The sequence below is a fragment of the Zonotrichia leucophrys genome, chromosome 19 (genome assembly GCF_028769735.1).
Source record: "Zonotrichia leucophrys gambelii isolate GWCS_2022_RI chromosome 19, RI_Zleu_2.0, whole genome shotgun sequence".
NCBI lineage: Eukaryota > Metazoa > Chordata > Aves > Passeriformes > Passerellidae > Zonotrichia > Zonotrichia leucophrys.
This window is the reverse complement of record NC_088188.1, coordinates 8,530,278-8,543,847: the sequence shown is the minus strand read 5'-3', so window position 1 is coordinate 8,543,847 and position 13,570 is coordinate 8,530,278. Positions and strand designations below refer to the sequence as shown.

The window sequence follows — 13,570 nt, the reverse complement described above, 5'->3', positions numbered from 1 at the left end:
CCTAAAATCACCTTCAGACAGCAGCAGGAGCTTGTTCTGCAGGTGGGGACTCAGGTCCTGCCCCCAGCCCTGGCTGTCCATGAGCAAACACCCAGCAGCTCCCATTGCTCCTGGAGCCCTGCATGTCCATGAGCAAACAAACACCCAGCAGCTCCCATTGCTCCTGGAGCTGGAGCCCTGCATCCTTGGCAATGCCCTCCCACCCCTGCTCCTGTCCTGGAGGGGTTTTCCTCTAAGCAGAGATGATTTTATGGATGGTGAGTCTCAATTCCCAAGGAAGGGTCTGCCCTTGGATAGAGGGATGTGGAAACATCAGCACAATGCGTGCTAATTGCTTAAAATGTGGCTGCTTGATAAAGGGGAGGAGGAAGTTTGCCAAGAAGGGGTTTGGCAGCCAAGGTGCTGCTGTGGAGCTGGAGGTGAGCACTGCCACCAGATGCCCAGGGCTCATGGGACACGTTCAGGACAGGGTGACAGCCCCAAACCCTCTGGCACATCCTGGGAATGCACAGCCAGGGATGGACCCAGCACAGACAGAGCTGCAGCTCCAGCTCAGGGCTGAGGAGCTGCAGGACACCTCCAGCTGCACCAGGGGTAGGAGCCACCCCTGCACCCCACAGGGGCACCCAGTGAAGCCCCAGGAGCCCCATCCTAGCCCTGTGCTCCTGCAGGGCTCAGCACAAACCACCAGCACCAGCCCAGCCCTGTCCCACTGCTCCCGCTCCCAGCAGCACATCCAGCCCTGGCTCTGGGAATCCTGCATCCCCAGCAGGCAGGATCGGGCCCAAAACCTCTGCAGAGCAACCTAATCCCCCTCCTTTAATTGCTTTCCCCCTCCCACTCGAGATGCAGCTCGATTGTGATCTTAATTAGGGGAGCAAGTACCTAAAAAAGAAAAGGGCAGCAATTAGACTCAAAGCACTGCTACCAGGATTATTTAACTCGACTGGGCTATTCTGAACACTGCCCTCTAATCACAGAGGCTGCAAATAAAAAATATAAATAAATGCCTTTGTCAGGCTTTACAAAGGCAGCTTGGCGCTCTCCAGACAGCAGGCAGGATGTATCATTATTATTACAATTATTCTGCTCCAATGATAAAATAACCATTAGGAAAACCGAACTCATTAGCAGGTTCTGACCCTCTTTCCTCCCCACGAGCTGGGAGAGATTGATGGGAAGGCTCTGGCCAGGGCTTGCCTTTTAACACAGCCTCTAAAAGGAAAAATAGATCCCACTTGCACGGCAAGGTGGCCTCTTCTCCCACTGACCTTTGGGGGAAAAAAACCCACTTTTGGGTGTTTTGATTAATTCAGGGGGCCAGGGGGTGATTGGGGGACAGCAGGAGCAGCAGATGTGTCCCCAAGTCAGCAGGAATTTATTGTTCATTGCTGACATTTCCTGGCTGAGCCCAGGGTGAGGCCAGGCTGAAGGAGCTTCTATTTATACCTGTGGGATGAGAGGCAAAAAAAATGTGGTGATGGATCTGAGCTCTGCTCCCTTGCCCAGCCCCTGCCCTTGGTGGCAGAGCCGCCCTCTCCATAGCCTGGGATGCTCCAAAGAAAAGAATTTCACATCCCAAGATGTGGAAAAGCCACTGACACTCCCAGAAAAAGCTTCAGCAAAGCCTGGAGGTGATGATGGAGCACACTCCTGACTCTCCCAAGGCAGGTGTGACTGCCTTAGAGAGCCCAGCAGAGCTCCGCAGCAGGAGAAGTTGAGGTGTGCACACAAAAACCCCACTATAGAACTAATTAAAAAGGAGTCCAAAAAGCCTTAAGTCCCTCTGCTTATCAGCATTGCTGCTCCCAAGATAATCTGCTCACGGATTTTGTGCCAGGGAGATCAGAGTGGAGCAGTAAAAAGACTGCTGGGGATTGTCTGGATTAGCTCTCCCTTACAGAAAGCACAGGTTCAGTAACCTTCAGACTGGGTATTTTTTAATGCACTATAAAAGATAGGTCCCTATTCTTCCATTGCTTTAATTTTCCCTTGCAATGGAGATAATTTTAAAGGTCCTGAAAGGCAGCAAGTAATTCTGTGCTCTTACAGCCCCATATAAAATGTTGGCAAATGACTCCTCAGGAGGAACAGAAATTATCACCTCCTGCCATTTCCAAGCCTGGCTGCTGAAGAACATTTTGGTGGGTGTGCTCCTGCCCTCCTGGCATCCTGAGCACATCCAGTGGCACACAATGGGGACTTGAGGACTGGCTCCATGAGCCTGGAAAACCTTCAGGATTCTCCTGGAAAACCTTCAGGATTCTCCTGGAAAACAGCACCATCAATTCCTGCAGCTGGGGCTGAGCTCCCTCAGCATTCCACCTGGGCACTGACCCACTCAGGATGCTGCTGGGCAGTCAGGGATGGATCCCAGAGGAGCTGAGCACAGCCAGGTGTCCCTGGGGGCAGCACTGACCTCTGGCATGGAGCTCCAGCCTTGGCATTGCCACAGGATCCGCTGTGGTGGAGGCAGCTGGAGCAGGGCACGACTGAAATCTGCCATCACCATCAGCCATGCCATGAAAGCAGATCCTCTGGGAGGTTCTGGGGCACGTCCCAGGGGCAGCACAGCACATTGGGGCATGAACATCCCCGTCAGCACCACAGGAATCAAGAGATCACAGTCTCCAGCTGTGTCAGGGAAGGTACAAGTTGGATATTAGGAAAAAAAAATTTCACTGAAAGAATAATAAAGGATAATAAAGAATAATAAAGAATAATAAAGAATAATAAAGAATAGTAAAGAATAATAAAGAATAATAAAGAATAACAAAGAATAACAAAGAATAATAAAGAATAATAAAGAATAATAAAGAATAATAAAGAATAATAAAGAATAATAAAGAATAATAAAGAATAATAAAGAATAATAAAGAATAATAAAGTACTGGAATGCTCTTCCCTTCTTCAGGGAGGTGGTGGAATCACCATCTTTGGATGTGTTTAAAAAAGCCTGGCCATGGCACTGGGTGCTGTAGTCTAGATGAGGTGTTAGGGCACAGGTTGATCTTAGAGGTCTCTTCCAAGCTCATCACTCTGTGATTCTGTGACTCTGATGCGCTGCCAGCAGGGCAGGACATTCCCAAATCTACAAACAACCCCAGCAGGGAGCAGATCCAGCACACAGGAGGAGACCTTCCCTCCTCAGCTGAACTCAGTGGGACCAGGAGCAAGGAACACACCCAACTTTTCTCTCTTGCAATGTTCCCTGCCTGGCCGTGGGTTTCTCACTTAAAATTTGCAGCAATGAATATTTCTTCATTTTGGAGACATGGAGCCAGCCCCTGGTAAGCTCTGGAGCAGGGAGCTGCTTCTTCATGGGGTTGGTTGATGGATGCTCATCAGCTCTTCTGTCTTCTCCAGGAGGAGTGTTCAGAGGAACACTTATCTGCTCGGAACAGTTCAGAGATGCAATTATGTTTTACAGCACTAAATGGTCCCTGATGTCAGCAGCAATTAGACTTTCAGCAATTTCAGTTTAGAGATGGCCTTCAAATCCCTCCCGCTCTCCTCCTTTAATGAAGTACAGCACTGCAATTAACAACCCCCCAAAACTGCCTTCAGTGTTAAATACAAAGAGGAGAGATCAGGGAACCCCCTGGGAACAAGGGGTGTCTGTCTGTCTCTCTGTCTGTCCTCCTGCACTCTGGAAGTGGGGAAGGTGAGGGCTGGGCAGGCTGTGGGAGGAGGGACCCTCGTTATGCAGCAGCTGTGGCTCCTTCATTAGCAGAGGTGCCAGAGGCCACAGCCCTTATGCTGCTGGCCTGGATGCTGAGCAGGGATGCCCAGGCAGACCCTGCTCACCCTGCTGTGCTTTCCTCTCCTGGTGTTCACTTTGGGGTGTCCCTGCCCGTGGGCAATCCCTGGGAAGAGCAAAGCTCCTTGGAGGACCAGGATGTGCAGCCTGCACCGGGATGTCACTGCTGGGATGGCCAGCAGGAAGGTGTGAGAGATCCCAAATATCCCACAGGAAAGCAGAGAGGAGCTGATCCAGAGTTACCCCTGGGACACCTCGGTGGCACTGCCCAGTCCCTGCTCACGTTTCTCGGGCTGTGCTCTGCTTGGCAAAGCCGTGCTCTGCTGAAATCTCTGGTGGTTTGTTTGGTTTCCTGAGCGAGAAAAAGACTTCTTTTGGCCTTATCTGGATTGAAAAGACGATTCAAAGCTTATAAATAGCAGTTGCAGCATATGCTAAGGAGCTGTGCTTCAGAAGTAAATACCCTGCTCGTTCCTCGCCGTCTCCTCTGCCTCCCCCTGTCTGGCCACAATCACTGACAGGTGACTTGCACACCCTGCACCCCTTCAGACCTTCCTCCTTCTTTACATCTTCAAGCAGACAGTAATTAATATCCCCATGATGGCTTTGCCTGCCTAATTATCTTCTTTGCTCAAAATAAGAGTCTTCCTAAATAACTCGTGTGGCGCTGCAGGCGTCACGAGCCGCCGCGCACCAGGACTGGCCTCTCAGCTGCACTTTGGAGAAGTGCTCTCCATGCTGCTGCTGCAGCAGCTCCAGAGCTCAGAGGATGCTCTTCCATGGATAAAACTGGCCAAGAGGTGGAATGGGATGGGTTTGTGCACACAGGAGCAGGATGGAGCAGCATTTGCAGGGATAGCGGCTCCCGCTGCAGCTCGTGGCTCCCTGGCTCTCTCCTCACCTGGAAACCCAAAGCCAAACACATTTGGAGGAGGGAAGGAATTCCAGTGTGGCCAGAGCCTCTTTCCAAAGCCAAACAGCAGCTCAGGGAACAGGAGATTTCTCCAAGGGTTGGAAACTTGATTGCTTGTTAAAGGAGGATGGCTGCTCCCTGCAGGGCTATCCCCTGGCAGTGCCCCCTCTCAGGGCCTGTCCCTACCTCTGCTCATCCAGGAATTCCTTTAAAAATCCCCCAGGTACAAATTCCTGCTGGTGCTGTGGAGATGCAGGCAGTGGAGGGGCAGCAGCATTTGGGTGGAATCGGTGGAGATGGGAGGCGAGAGCAGCTCCTCACAGGTGGCACATTGCCATCTAGCTGGCATTTGCTTATTTTCCCTGCAACCCGAGTTTCCCTGGCACTGTGCTGCCCGGCTGGGTGGGGAGCATCCCTGGTGGCTGGGGAGCTGCTGCTGTCACAGGGGAGCCAGCAATGAGGTGACAGCCAGGTGTGAGAGGAGCAGGAGCCAATTTCCCCTCCCAGCCTCCTGCCTGGTCCAACAGCATCAAACCATCCTTCTGCAGCAAATACACATTTCCCTCCTCTCCTGCCTCATTCCTTCCACCTCCTCAGCAGCTCTGCTGGGGACAAACCCACTGCAGGAACACTGCCAGGGCAGTGCTGGGTCCCTGTGCCAGGGTCTCCCAAGGGTGCCCACCAGACCCTGCAAACCCTCACAGCAGCACTGCTGGCAGGGAAGAGCTGGCTCCATGAAATTCCCAGTGATCCCAGAGCCAGCCCAGATGTCTCCACTCATTTTCTGCTGTGCTGGTTCCCTGCCTGCTCCCTGCATTCAACAGGCTGCTGGAGAGGTGTCCAGACCCACAAACCTGAGCCTGCCATGGCTGTCCCCAGGTGTTCTCCCACCTCAGCCAGATCCCTGCCCATCTCTGGGAGGGTTCCACCTGCTTCCCTCAGCCTGGGGGTTCCCAGTTTTCCAATGCCACATCCCTGCAGGTGCCACACCTGGTCAGGCCACCCTGCCTGGATGGCAGCAGGCACTGCAGCTCCCACAGGCTCTACAGGCTTTGCTGGTGGGGTCTGGAGCACAACTCAGCACAGGATTAAAGAGCAGGGTGCAGCCAGCCAGCCCAGGGCCAGGCAGGACCCACCCTGCCCTGCTGGGGTTCTGGAATTCGGGCTGGGATGGCAGCTCAGGTGCTGCTGGAAAAACCCCAGAGCACCCAGGCTGGAGCAGTAACTCCAGGTGGGAAGGAGCTTGGGGAAAGCCAGACAATCGCTGCATTTCTCCAGGCAGGGGCAGCTCTCCTCCTCCCACCCTGGCACCGGAGGAGGGAAACCCACAGGCAGGTGAGACAAACAGAGGGGAGCCCTTCAATCCTCCTCCTCCTCATGGATCCTGCCACCAGAATCCCTCCTTCTGCACCTCTCTGGGGCTGGGAGCACTTCTGAGGATGCGCCTGGCAAAATCTCGATTTATGGGTGCTGCACCCAGCTCTGACAGCTCCAGAGACCTCCTGAGCCCCCAAGGGCACTGACACCACTGACACCTCAGCGCAGGCACAGACAGGTTCTCCAGGGGAAATTTAGTGCAGGTGACTAATGCAGAGCCCTGAATCACCCTCCAGAGATGTGGGGGAGCTCCACACACTCCCCAGCGTGGCTGATGGCTCCAGTCAGGCTGCAGGATCCCCTCCCTGCTCCCGGCTCTTTTCTGCATTTACAACTCGGCTGCTGAACACGGGGGAGTGCCAGTCCCACCCTGCACACTCGTGCCAGCCAGTGTCCTCAGGGTGTCTGTGCCACCCCGTGCTGTCCCCAGCGCTGTGACACCAGCGCTGCCGCCTCCCTGCTCTGCTCCTGGCGCCGCCGTGCCTCTGCCAGCCAAAACCCCACCACACCTCTGGCAAAACAGCCTCAGCAGCTTTGCCTGACACCTGTTACGCTGCGGGAAACACTTCCTAACACCAGCCTGGGTGAGAGAAACACCCGCCGGCCCCGGCACGGAGCCAGGCTGCTTCCAGCACCCAGGATCCAGCATCCAGCACCCAGAATCCAGGATCCAGCACTCAAAATCCAGCATCCAGCACCCAGGATTCAGCATCCAGCACCCAGAATCCAGATCCCAGCACTCAGGATTCAGCATCCAGCACCCGGCATCCAGCCTGCAGCACTCAAAATCCAGCACCCAGGATTCAGCATCCAGCACCCAGCTTGCAGCACTCAAAATCCAACATCCAGCACCCAGGATCCAGCTTGCACTCAAAATCCAGCACCCAGCATCCACAATCCAGCACCCAACATCCAGCACCCAACACCCAGCTTCCAGCATCCAGCACTGCCCAGGGATAAATACAGAATGCTGAGCCCTGGGCAATTTACAAGTCACCCCAAGAAAACGCTGCACTCTGGGCCCCCAGTGCCACGCTCCCCCCTGGCCCTGCAGCCCGGGTTTCTCCCGTTCCCACTGTCAAACACGATGGGATAATTAGAGCAGCTAATGACCCAAAGCCGGTTAAAGTCCCCGTGAAGTGCCCGGCTGGGACAAACGCGGCTTAGCAGAGATGTTCTGCCTGGCAGTGCCAGGGCTGCCGCCTCTCCATGGAGCCGTGACCCCGACACCAGCACGGGCACAGAGAGAGTGTGCCAGTCTGGGGCTGGCACCCAGCGCCAGCCTCTCTGTCACAGAGGGGGACACGGGGACAGCCGTGCCACCCTGGGGCAGCACAGCCCTCCTTGGGGTCACACTCTGGGGTGTAAATGGGATAAATAGCAGCAGCCCCGCGGCCGGCAGCGATGCCGAGGCAGGGCTGTGACATTGTGCCAAGGCAAAGCCACCGGGGCTGTGACATTGTGCCAGGGCAAAGCCACCAGGGCGCGGGGCCCTGCGCGGCTCAGCCTCCCCTTCCCCCAGCACCAGCACGCAGCACCCGCTCCCTTCCTCCCTTCCCTTCTCGCCGGCATCTCCCGGCTCCAAACTTTGCATCCCCTCGCAGGATCTGTCCCCGAAGGCTGGGATGAACCGAGCCCTTGGCGTTTCTGTGACAGCGAGGGAAATCGGGCCATCCCGGGGGCCCAGGGCCGGGCAGCGCTGCCGTGCAGCTCCAGGCGCCGGCTGGGAAGGACGATTTGGGTGGGGAGGGGTTAACCCTTGCTGCAAACACCTGCATCCACCACGGCCAGAGCCTTCTGCTCCCAAGGCCCCCCTGGCTCTCGGTGGGGAATGGAGCCATGACACGGCCGGAGTTGGCCAGAGCTCTCATTCCCGACGCATCTCCCCGCTGTGGAGCCGGGCGATGCCGGAGCCCACGGCCAGCTCATCGCAGCGTGGCTGGAGCAGCCCGCACCGCCCAATCCAGCCGGGTTGAAAGGCTCTGAGCCCAGCCGGAGGGCTGCAGGCACGGAGCCGAGCAGGGACGGAGGCAGAGGAGTGCACACCAAGCACGACAGCAACTGGTGGCTCTTGGGAGACTTCCCTACTTTGGGTTCAGCATCCAGCCTGGCTGCGGCACGGACACTCCCAGGGCCCCCGAGCATCACCTGGAGGCTCCTCAGCGCTGCACTGCCATCCCAGGTTCCCCAGCATGGACAACCGGCCCTAAACACCCACCCACATCCCCAACACCGGGGCAAACTCCCACGGAAACTTAGCAACTCACTGCAATCGTCCGACTCGTAGCCCTCGGGGTCCACCAGCTCCTCGGGCGCTTGGCTCCTGGCCGGCTGCTCGGCGGGCGTCGCTCCGTGCGCTCCGAAGAGCTGGTCCACATCCTCCTCATCGTCGCGGGGATGCTCGGAGGGGCTGCCCGAGGTCTGGCTGGGCGCGGGGCGAGGGGCGCCGCTGCTGCTGCGGCCGACGGCGGCGGGGAGCCCGCGGGGGAAGCGGGGGAAGTAATCGGAGATCTGCTTGATGGGTTTGATGGGGCCGGGGCAGACGTCAATGGCCATGTGCTCCTGGATACTTATGGTCATTTTCTCTCCTTTGCGGAGTGTCATGCATGCGGCTGTGGCTGCCGAGCTGCCCCCAGCCCCGGGGAAGCCCGGAGAGGGAAGTTTCAGCCGGGGGCAGATGAGGAGGAGGAGGCTCCGGAGGGTTCCTTAGGTGGTTGTGGCGCCCTGAGCCTCGGTGGCCGCACGCATGCTGCTCCTATTGCTGCTGCTGTCGCTGCTCCTGTCGCTGCTATCGCTGCCAGCCCCGGCGCTCGCACGGCCCCTGATCCTGCCAGCGCTGCCGGGGAATAAATGAGCGAGACAGAGAGACGGATAAGAGGCAGGGGGTGGGCTCTCGGGTGATGTCACCAGCTAGCAACAAAGCGGTGCCCAGCAGCGGAGGAATGAGGGCTGTGGCCGGCCTGGCGCCCCGGGCACGCGGCCGGCGGCGTGGGCAGCCCACCCTGACCCTGCCCCGGACCCCGTCCCTGCCCCAGGAGCTGGGGTGATGGGGTGAGGGAGGTGGGCTTGGATTCATCGCCCTGGCAAAGCGGGGCTGGTCCCTGCCGGACCCTTCCTGAGGTCACCGGGCAGGGTTAGGAGCCAGAGTGCTGGTGTGTCACATCTGGGGTGGTGTGGAGAGGGACAGGGACAGCTCCCAGGGACAGGGACAGCCCTCGGGGGACCCTGACAGCCTCTAGGGACAGGGAAAGCCCCCTGAGACAGGGACAGAGCCCAGGGACCCTGACAGCCCTGCAGGCAGCGCCAGGGCGATGCTGTACCAGGGCGATGCTGTGCCAGGGCGATGCTGTGCCAGGGCGATGCTGTGCCACATCCCCAGCCTGGAGCATGGATGGCATCACTGCCCACTCCCTGCACCCCAAGGGACAGGGACAGCCCTGACACGGATCCCTGCTGCCCCAGCCCACAGCAATGTCCCTTCCAGAGCTCAGCACCGGCTGGATGAGCTTCTGGAGCTGGGGACACACCGGGGATTGAAGCAACACGTGTGCCCTGCTCAGGGTGGCACAGCCCCTGCCAGCTGGTGTGTGGCTGTGCCATGGGGCTGGTTCAGCACCACAGAGGGGCCAGGGATGGGCTGGGACAGGGCTCAGTGACACTGTGGCCATGCTCAGCACCCTCCTGGGCATGGCCAGGGCCCCAGCACAACCAGGACAGGGACAGGCTCCTGCACAGGCTCCCTGGAAAATGCTGAGCTGTGCTTTGCTCAGGGAGTTGTCTCAAACTGCTGGTTTTACTCATTCCCCCCTGTGTCCAAATCAATAAATCTGTGGCCTCACAAGCTGCTGGAAGTGGACTTTTCAGCAAGGAGCGCCAGAAGAGAAACACTGCGGGAAAATGATGCAAAATCCTGCCCAAGTTACTCACCCTGCCCAGGAAAATGTGCCTGAAGTATTTCAGAGGAGCAGCCTCAGCTCTGGGGGGTTCTGGTGTGAGGCTGGGACACTTGGCATGCTCTGCTCACCCACCACCATGCCCAGCTGCCCACCAGGTATCCTGGCACATCCCTTAGCCATGCACTCAGAGCTGCAGGCTCCTGGCAGGCAGGTGATTATTAAAAACAAAGCTCTGCTCTCTTCAGAGGATTTCCCCCAAATCCCAACAAAATGACACCCAACCTGTCTGTCTGCAGCAGAGAGTTCAGCTTTCATTCAGATTTTGGTAAATGTTAATGCAAGTCTTTGAGTCATAACACACTGACACCAGGCAAACCAACCTCATTCACTCCTCACAGGCAAGTGAATGTTTCTCTCCTGAAGCATCCAAACTTGTCACTGCTCTGCACCCAGACACGAGGCACGTCTGAGGATGATCTAATGACCTGGGAGAGCAGGAGGCAGCTCACTGCTCCTTTGTGTCCCTGTGTTTTCTCTGCTCCTTTGTGTCCCTGCTGTGTTTTCCCTCCGAGGTGGCTCCTGCCTGTTGCAGGTCTGACAGCAGATCCAGCCTCAGTTTAACCCCCTTCCCACATCCAAGGACTCCCAGGACGTTAATTCAGAGGGAAATGCCACTCAGAGGCTGAAAACCTCACAGGTGGGCTGATTATGGGTGGGAAGATCCCAGCAAGCACAAGGAGGTACCTCTGGGTTTGGGTGTGTTCATCCACACAGGCTCCATCTTCGGGTGCAGCACGCAGGATGTGGTGTGGACTCAGACAGAGTGAAGCAGAAATTGGGCCTGATGCCCAGAAAATAGCAGCAATTTCCTCTGAGAAAGGGCAGATAAATAAATAAATAAAATCAAGTTACATGCGAGAGCCTAATGCCGTTACTGCCATTACAAAAGCGTCATCGCTTCAAACGCTTCCTCAAAGACCCAAATGGGCAAAGATTGTTTTATAGGGCTGAAAATCAAGGCTTTGGGAATTAAACTGAACCTCTGGACTCTTCTTCCTCCTGTTTTATAGGGCTGAAAATCAAGGCTCTGGGAATTAAGGTGAACCTCTGGACTCTTCTTCCTCCTGCATCCACAGCTGGAATCAGGATCCAGCAGCACCAAATGGGAGAGGCTCAGCTCACCCAGAAGAGCAACAAGGGGACAAAAAAAGGCAGAATTGAAGCAGAAAAACTCCCTGAAGCAGGGCAGGTGTGGCCCCTGATGGAGACCCCATCACCAGCCCTACAGACTGATAAACCCAAACCAAAACTCACTGCTCACAGCCCAGGTGGGACATTGTGGTCCCTGCTTGATCCCAAGCCTGCAGAAAACAGCTGGAGCATTTTCTCAGCCTTTAATGAGCCCCAAAGCAGCTTGGTCTTGATAAACCACATTTTTCCTACCTGAGTGTTCCCTCCTGGGCTGCACAGCCCCACACGTACCCAGGGCTCCCCAAACATGTCACACAAAGCAACACAGAAGGAGAAAGGGACAAAAATAGAAAGTTGGGCTGGAAGACAAAAGCAGGGCTGGCAGATACAAAGCCAGTTTCCAGGTAAAGCTCTTAATTCCCACCGTCTGTCTAATGCCCTGGAATGTGACTTGATTTGATCCCTGGCTCTGCTGGGGCTGCTCTGCCCACGCCCGTGGCCTCTGCTGCCCTGGGAGGGGGAGTTTGATTTCCCCAGCAGCCCCCTGGGAGGAAAAGAGAGAGTTTGAATGTTAAAATGGCAATTTGAACTCACAGCTCTGCCTGGCAGGAGCAGAGCCACTCTGTCAGGGCATAGGGAGGGAGAGGTGGATATCACAGAGCCCCCATCCAAGCAGGGATGGGATGAGGAGAAGAGCAATTTTCTCTGTCAAAACCCATGTTTTCTCCCAAGATACTGAGCCCAGCACCTGTGACATTGTGCTTGGGCTGTGGGATGCAGGAACTGTCACTCCAACTCCAGTCCAGGCTCTGACAACTCCAAGGTTTTACTTTAAATGTTGCCCTGAACAGGGGCACAAGCACAGGTTTAAATACATCCACAAAACGCCTGTGGCACTCACTCTCCCTGTGCCACAGCCCAGATTCCTCCTCTGGAAATGGGGAAACAGAAGGAATGTTCCTACAGCCCCCAAAAATTCACAACACAGATTAAACACACACCCAAACCCACTGTCTGTCCTCAGGACACACTTCAACCAATTCTCTTACAAATGCTGAGCACCAAGTTCTGCTGCTCCAGCTTTAAATCCATGAGAGCAGGGGCTGATTCCAGTCTGATCAATTCATTTCCAAATGGAGAGCACAGCAGCAGGCTGGCACATCCCATTGCTTTCCAGGGGTTCACCCACTGGTTCTTTATTTATTTCTTTGTCAACTCAAAATCTCTCTGAGCCCCCTGCTCTGCTGGAGAGAGCACAAAGATGCCAAATCAAAGCCTTCACCACCTCTGGATCTCATCCCTGACCTCGGAGAGGTGGGACAGGGAGGTGACACAGGCAACACCAGCCCCAGCTGGAATTTTGCTTTTCCCAACCATTTTTAAGCCTGAAAGTCCCCACAGCTGTAAGGCAGGAGAAGGTGCCAGCAGGCACCAGCAGCTCAATCTGGCTGCAGGGGCAGAGCTGGGGGGTTTAACACTGCCAGGGGATGCCAACTCTGCTGCAAGAGACCCCTCCATCCCTCAGCTCTGACCCTGCCTTCAGCTCCCCTGATTGGGAGCTATGAAACATATTTTTTATTTTTTTCCACTGAGCTGCAGCATGGCTGTGTGCATGGGAGGGGGATTAATTGAAAAGCAACCTGTGCCTGGCTCCTTGGCTGGCTCTGTCTCCTGGCTGATGCTCAGCTCCCCTCCAAGTTCCCTGCCCTGGCTGAGCCCATTGCACTCCTTACCTGGTCAAACAGCCTTTGCATTTGCTAAGTAAAGCAATAATAATAATGGTGATAACTGGGAAACTTGGCCAAAATAATCCTAAGGAGCTTATTCCAGGCTGTGCTGATTGAGGCTCCCCATCAGTGCTGATATCCCAGCGCACCCCGGCCCCCACTGCTCCTCTGCTTGGATAATATCTGAAGTTATCTGTGCTCCAACAGGCCCTGCTAACAACCATTATTTGACCAGATTTAACCAGCAATTACTAGCTGTGAGCAAAATCGCTGTGGTGGAATACAGCCCACATCCCTTTTCACAACACAGACACAAACAAACCCTTGCACTGAGCCAGGCAAGGGCCAAATGCCAGCAGGGAAGGGCCCTCTCCCCTCAAAATATTCCTTAAGGTTCCCAGGGACTTTATGAGACACCCAACCAGTGGAAAAGGTGGATGGAATCCTCCTGGCCAGCATTTTGGTACCTGCAGAAGGACCTGGAAAGGAGCTGGAAAGGAGGAGGGAGGGAGGGAGGCATCAGCTCTCCCTGCATCCTCAGGATGGGCCCAGAATAGCTTTTATACTTTTGGTAGGGGCTGATGTTTAACGTTCAGCATATGTTGCCATTTCCATGGGAATCCCAAAATAGTTGGTGTTTTCTTTTGTAATTTCCATGTCCTGAGGGTTTTTTGGAGTCCTGAGGAGCATCCTGAGCCCTCCTGTT

At 55.6% G+C, this 13,570-nt stretch overlaps 1 protein-coding gene across 1 annotated transcript in view; it reads right to left on the bottom strand.

The window, feature by feature from the left end:
* Positions 1-13,570, bottom strand: part of DOC2B (double C2 domain beta) — a 38,306-nt gene that overhangs the window by 23,441 nt on the left and 1,295 nt on the right. Inside the window, exons 2-3 of the mRNA XM_064729093.1 lie at positions 10,691-10,817; positions 8,318-8,886 (exon numbers count right to left, since the gene is read on the bottom strand). Coding sequence (XP_064585163.1) covers positions 8,318-8,654 — 337 coding nt within the window. The 5' untranslated portion in view covers positions 8,655-8,886; positions 10,691-10,817. The remainder of the gene's footprint in view (positions 1-8,317; positions 8,887-10,690; positions 10,818-13,570) is intronic.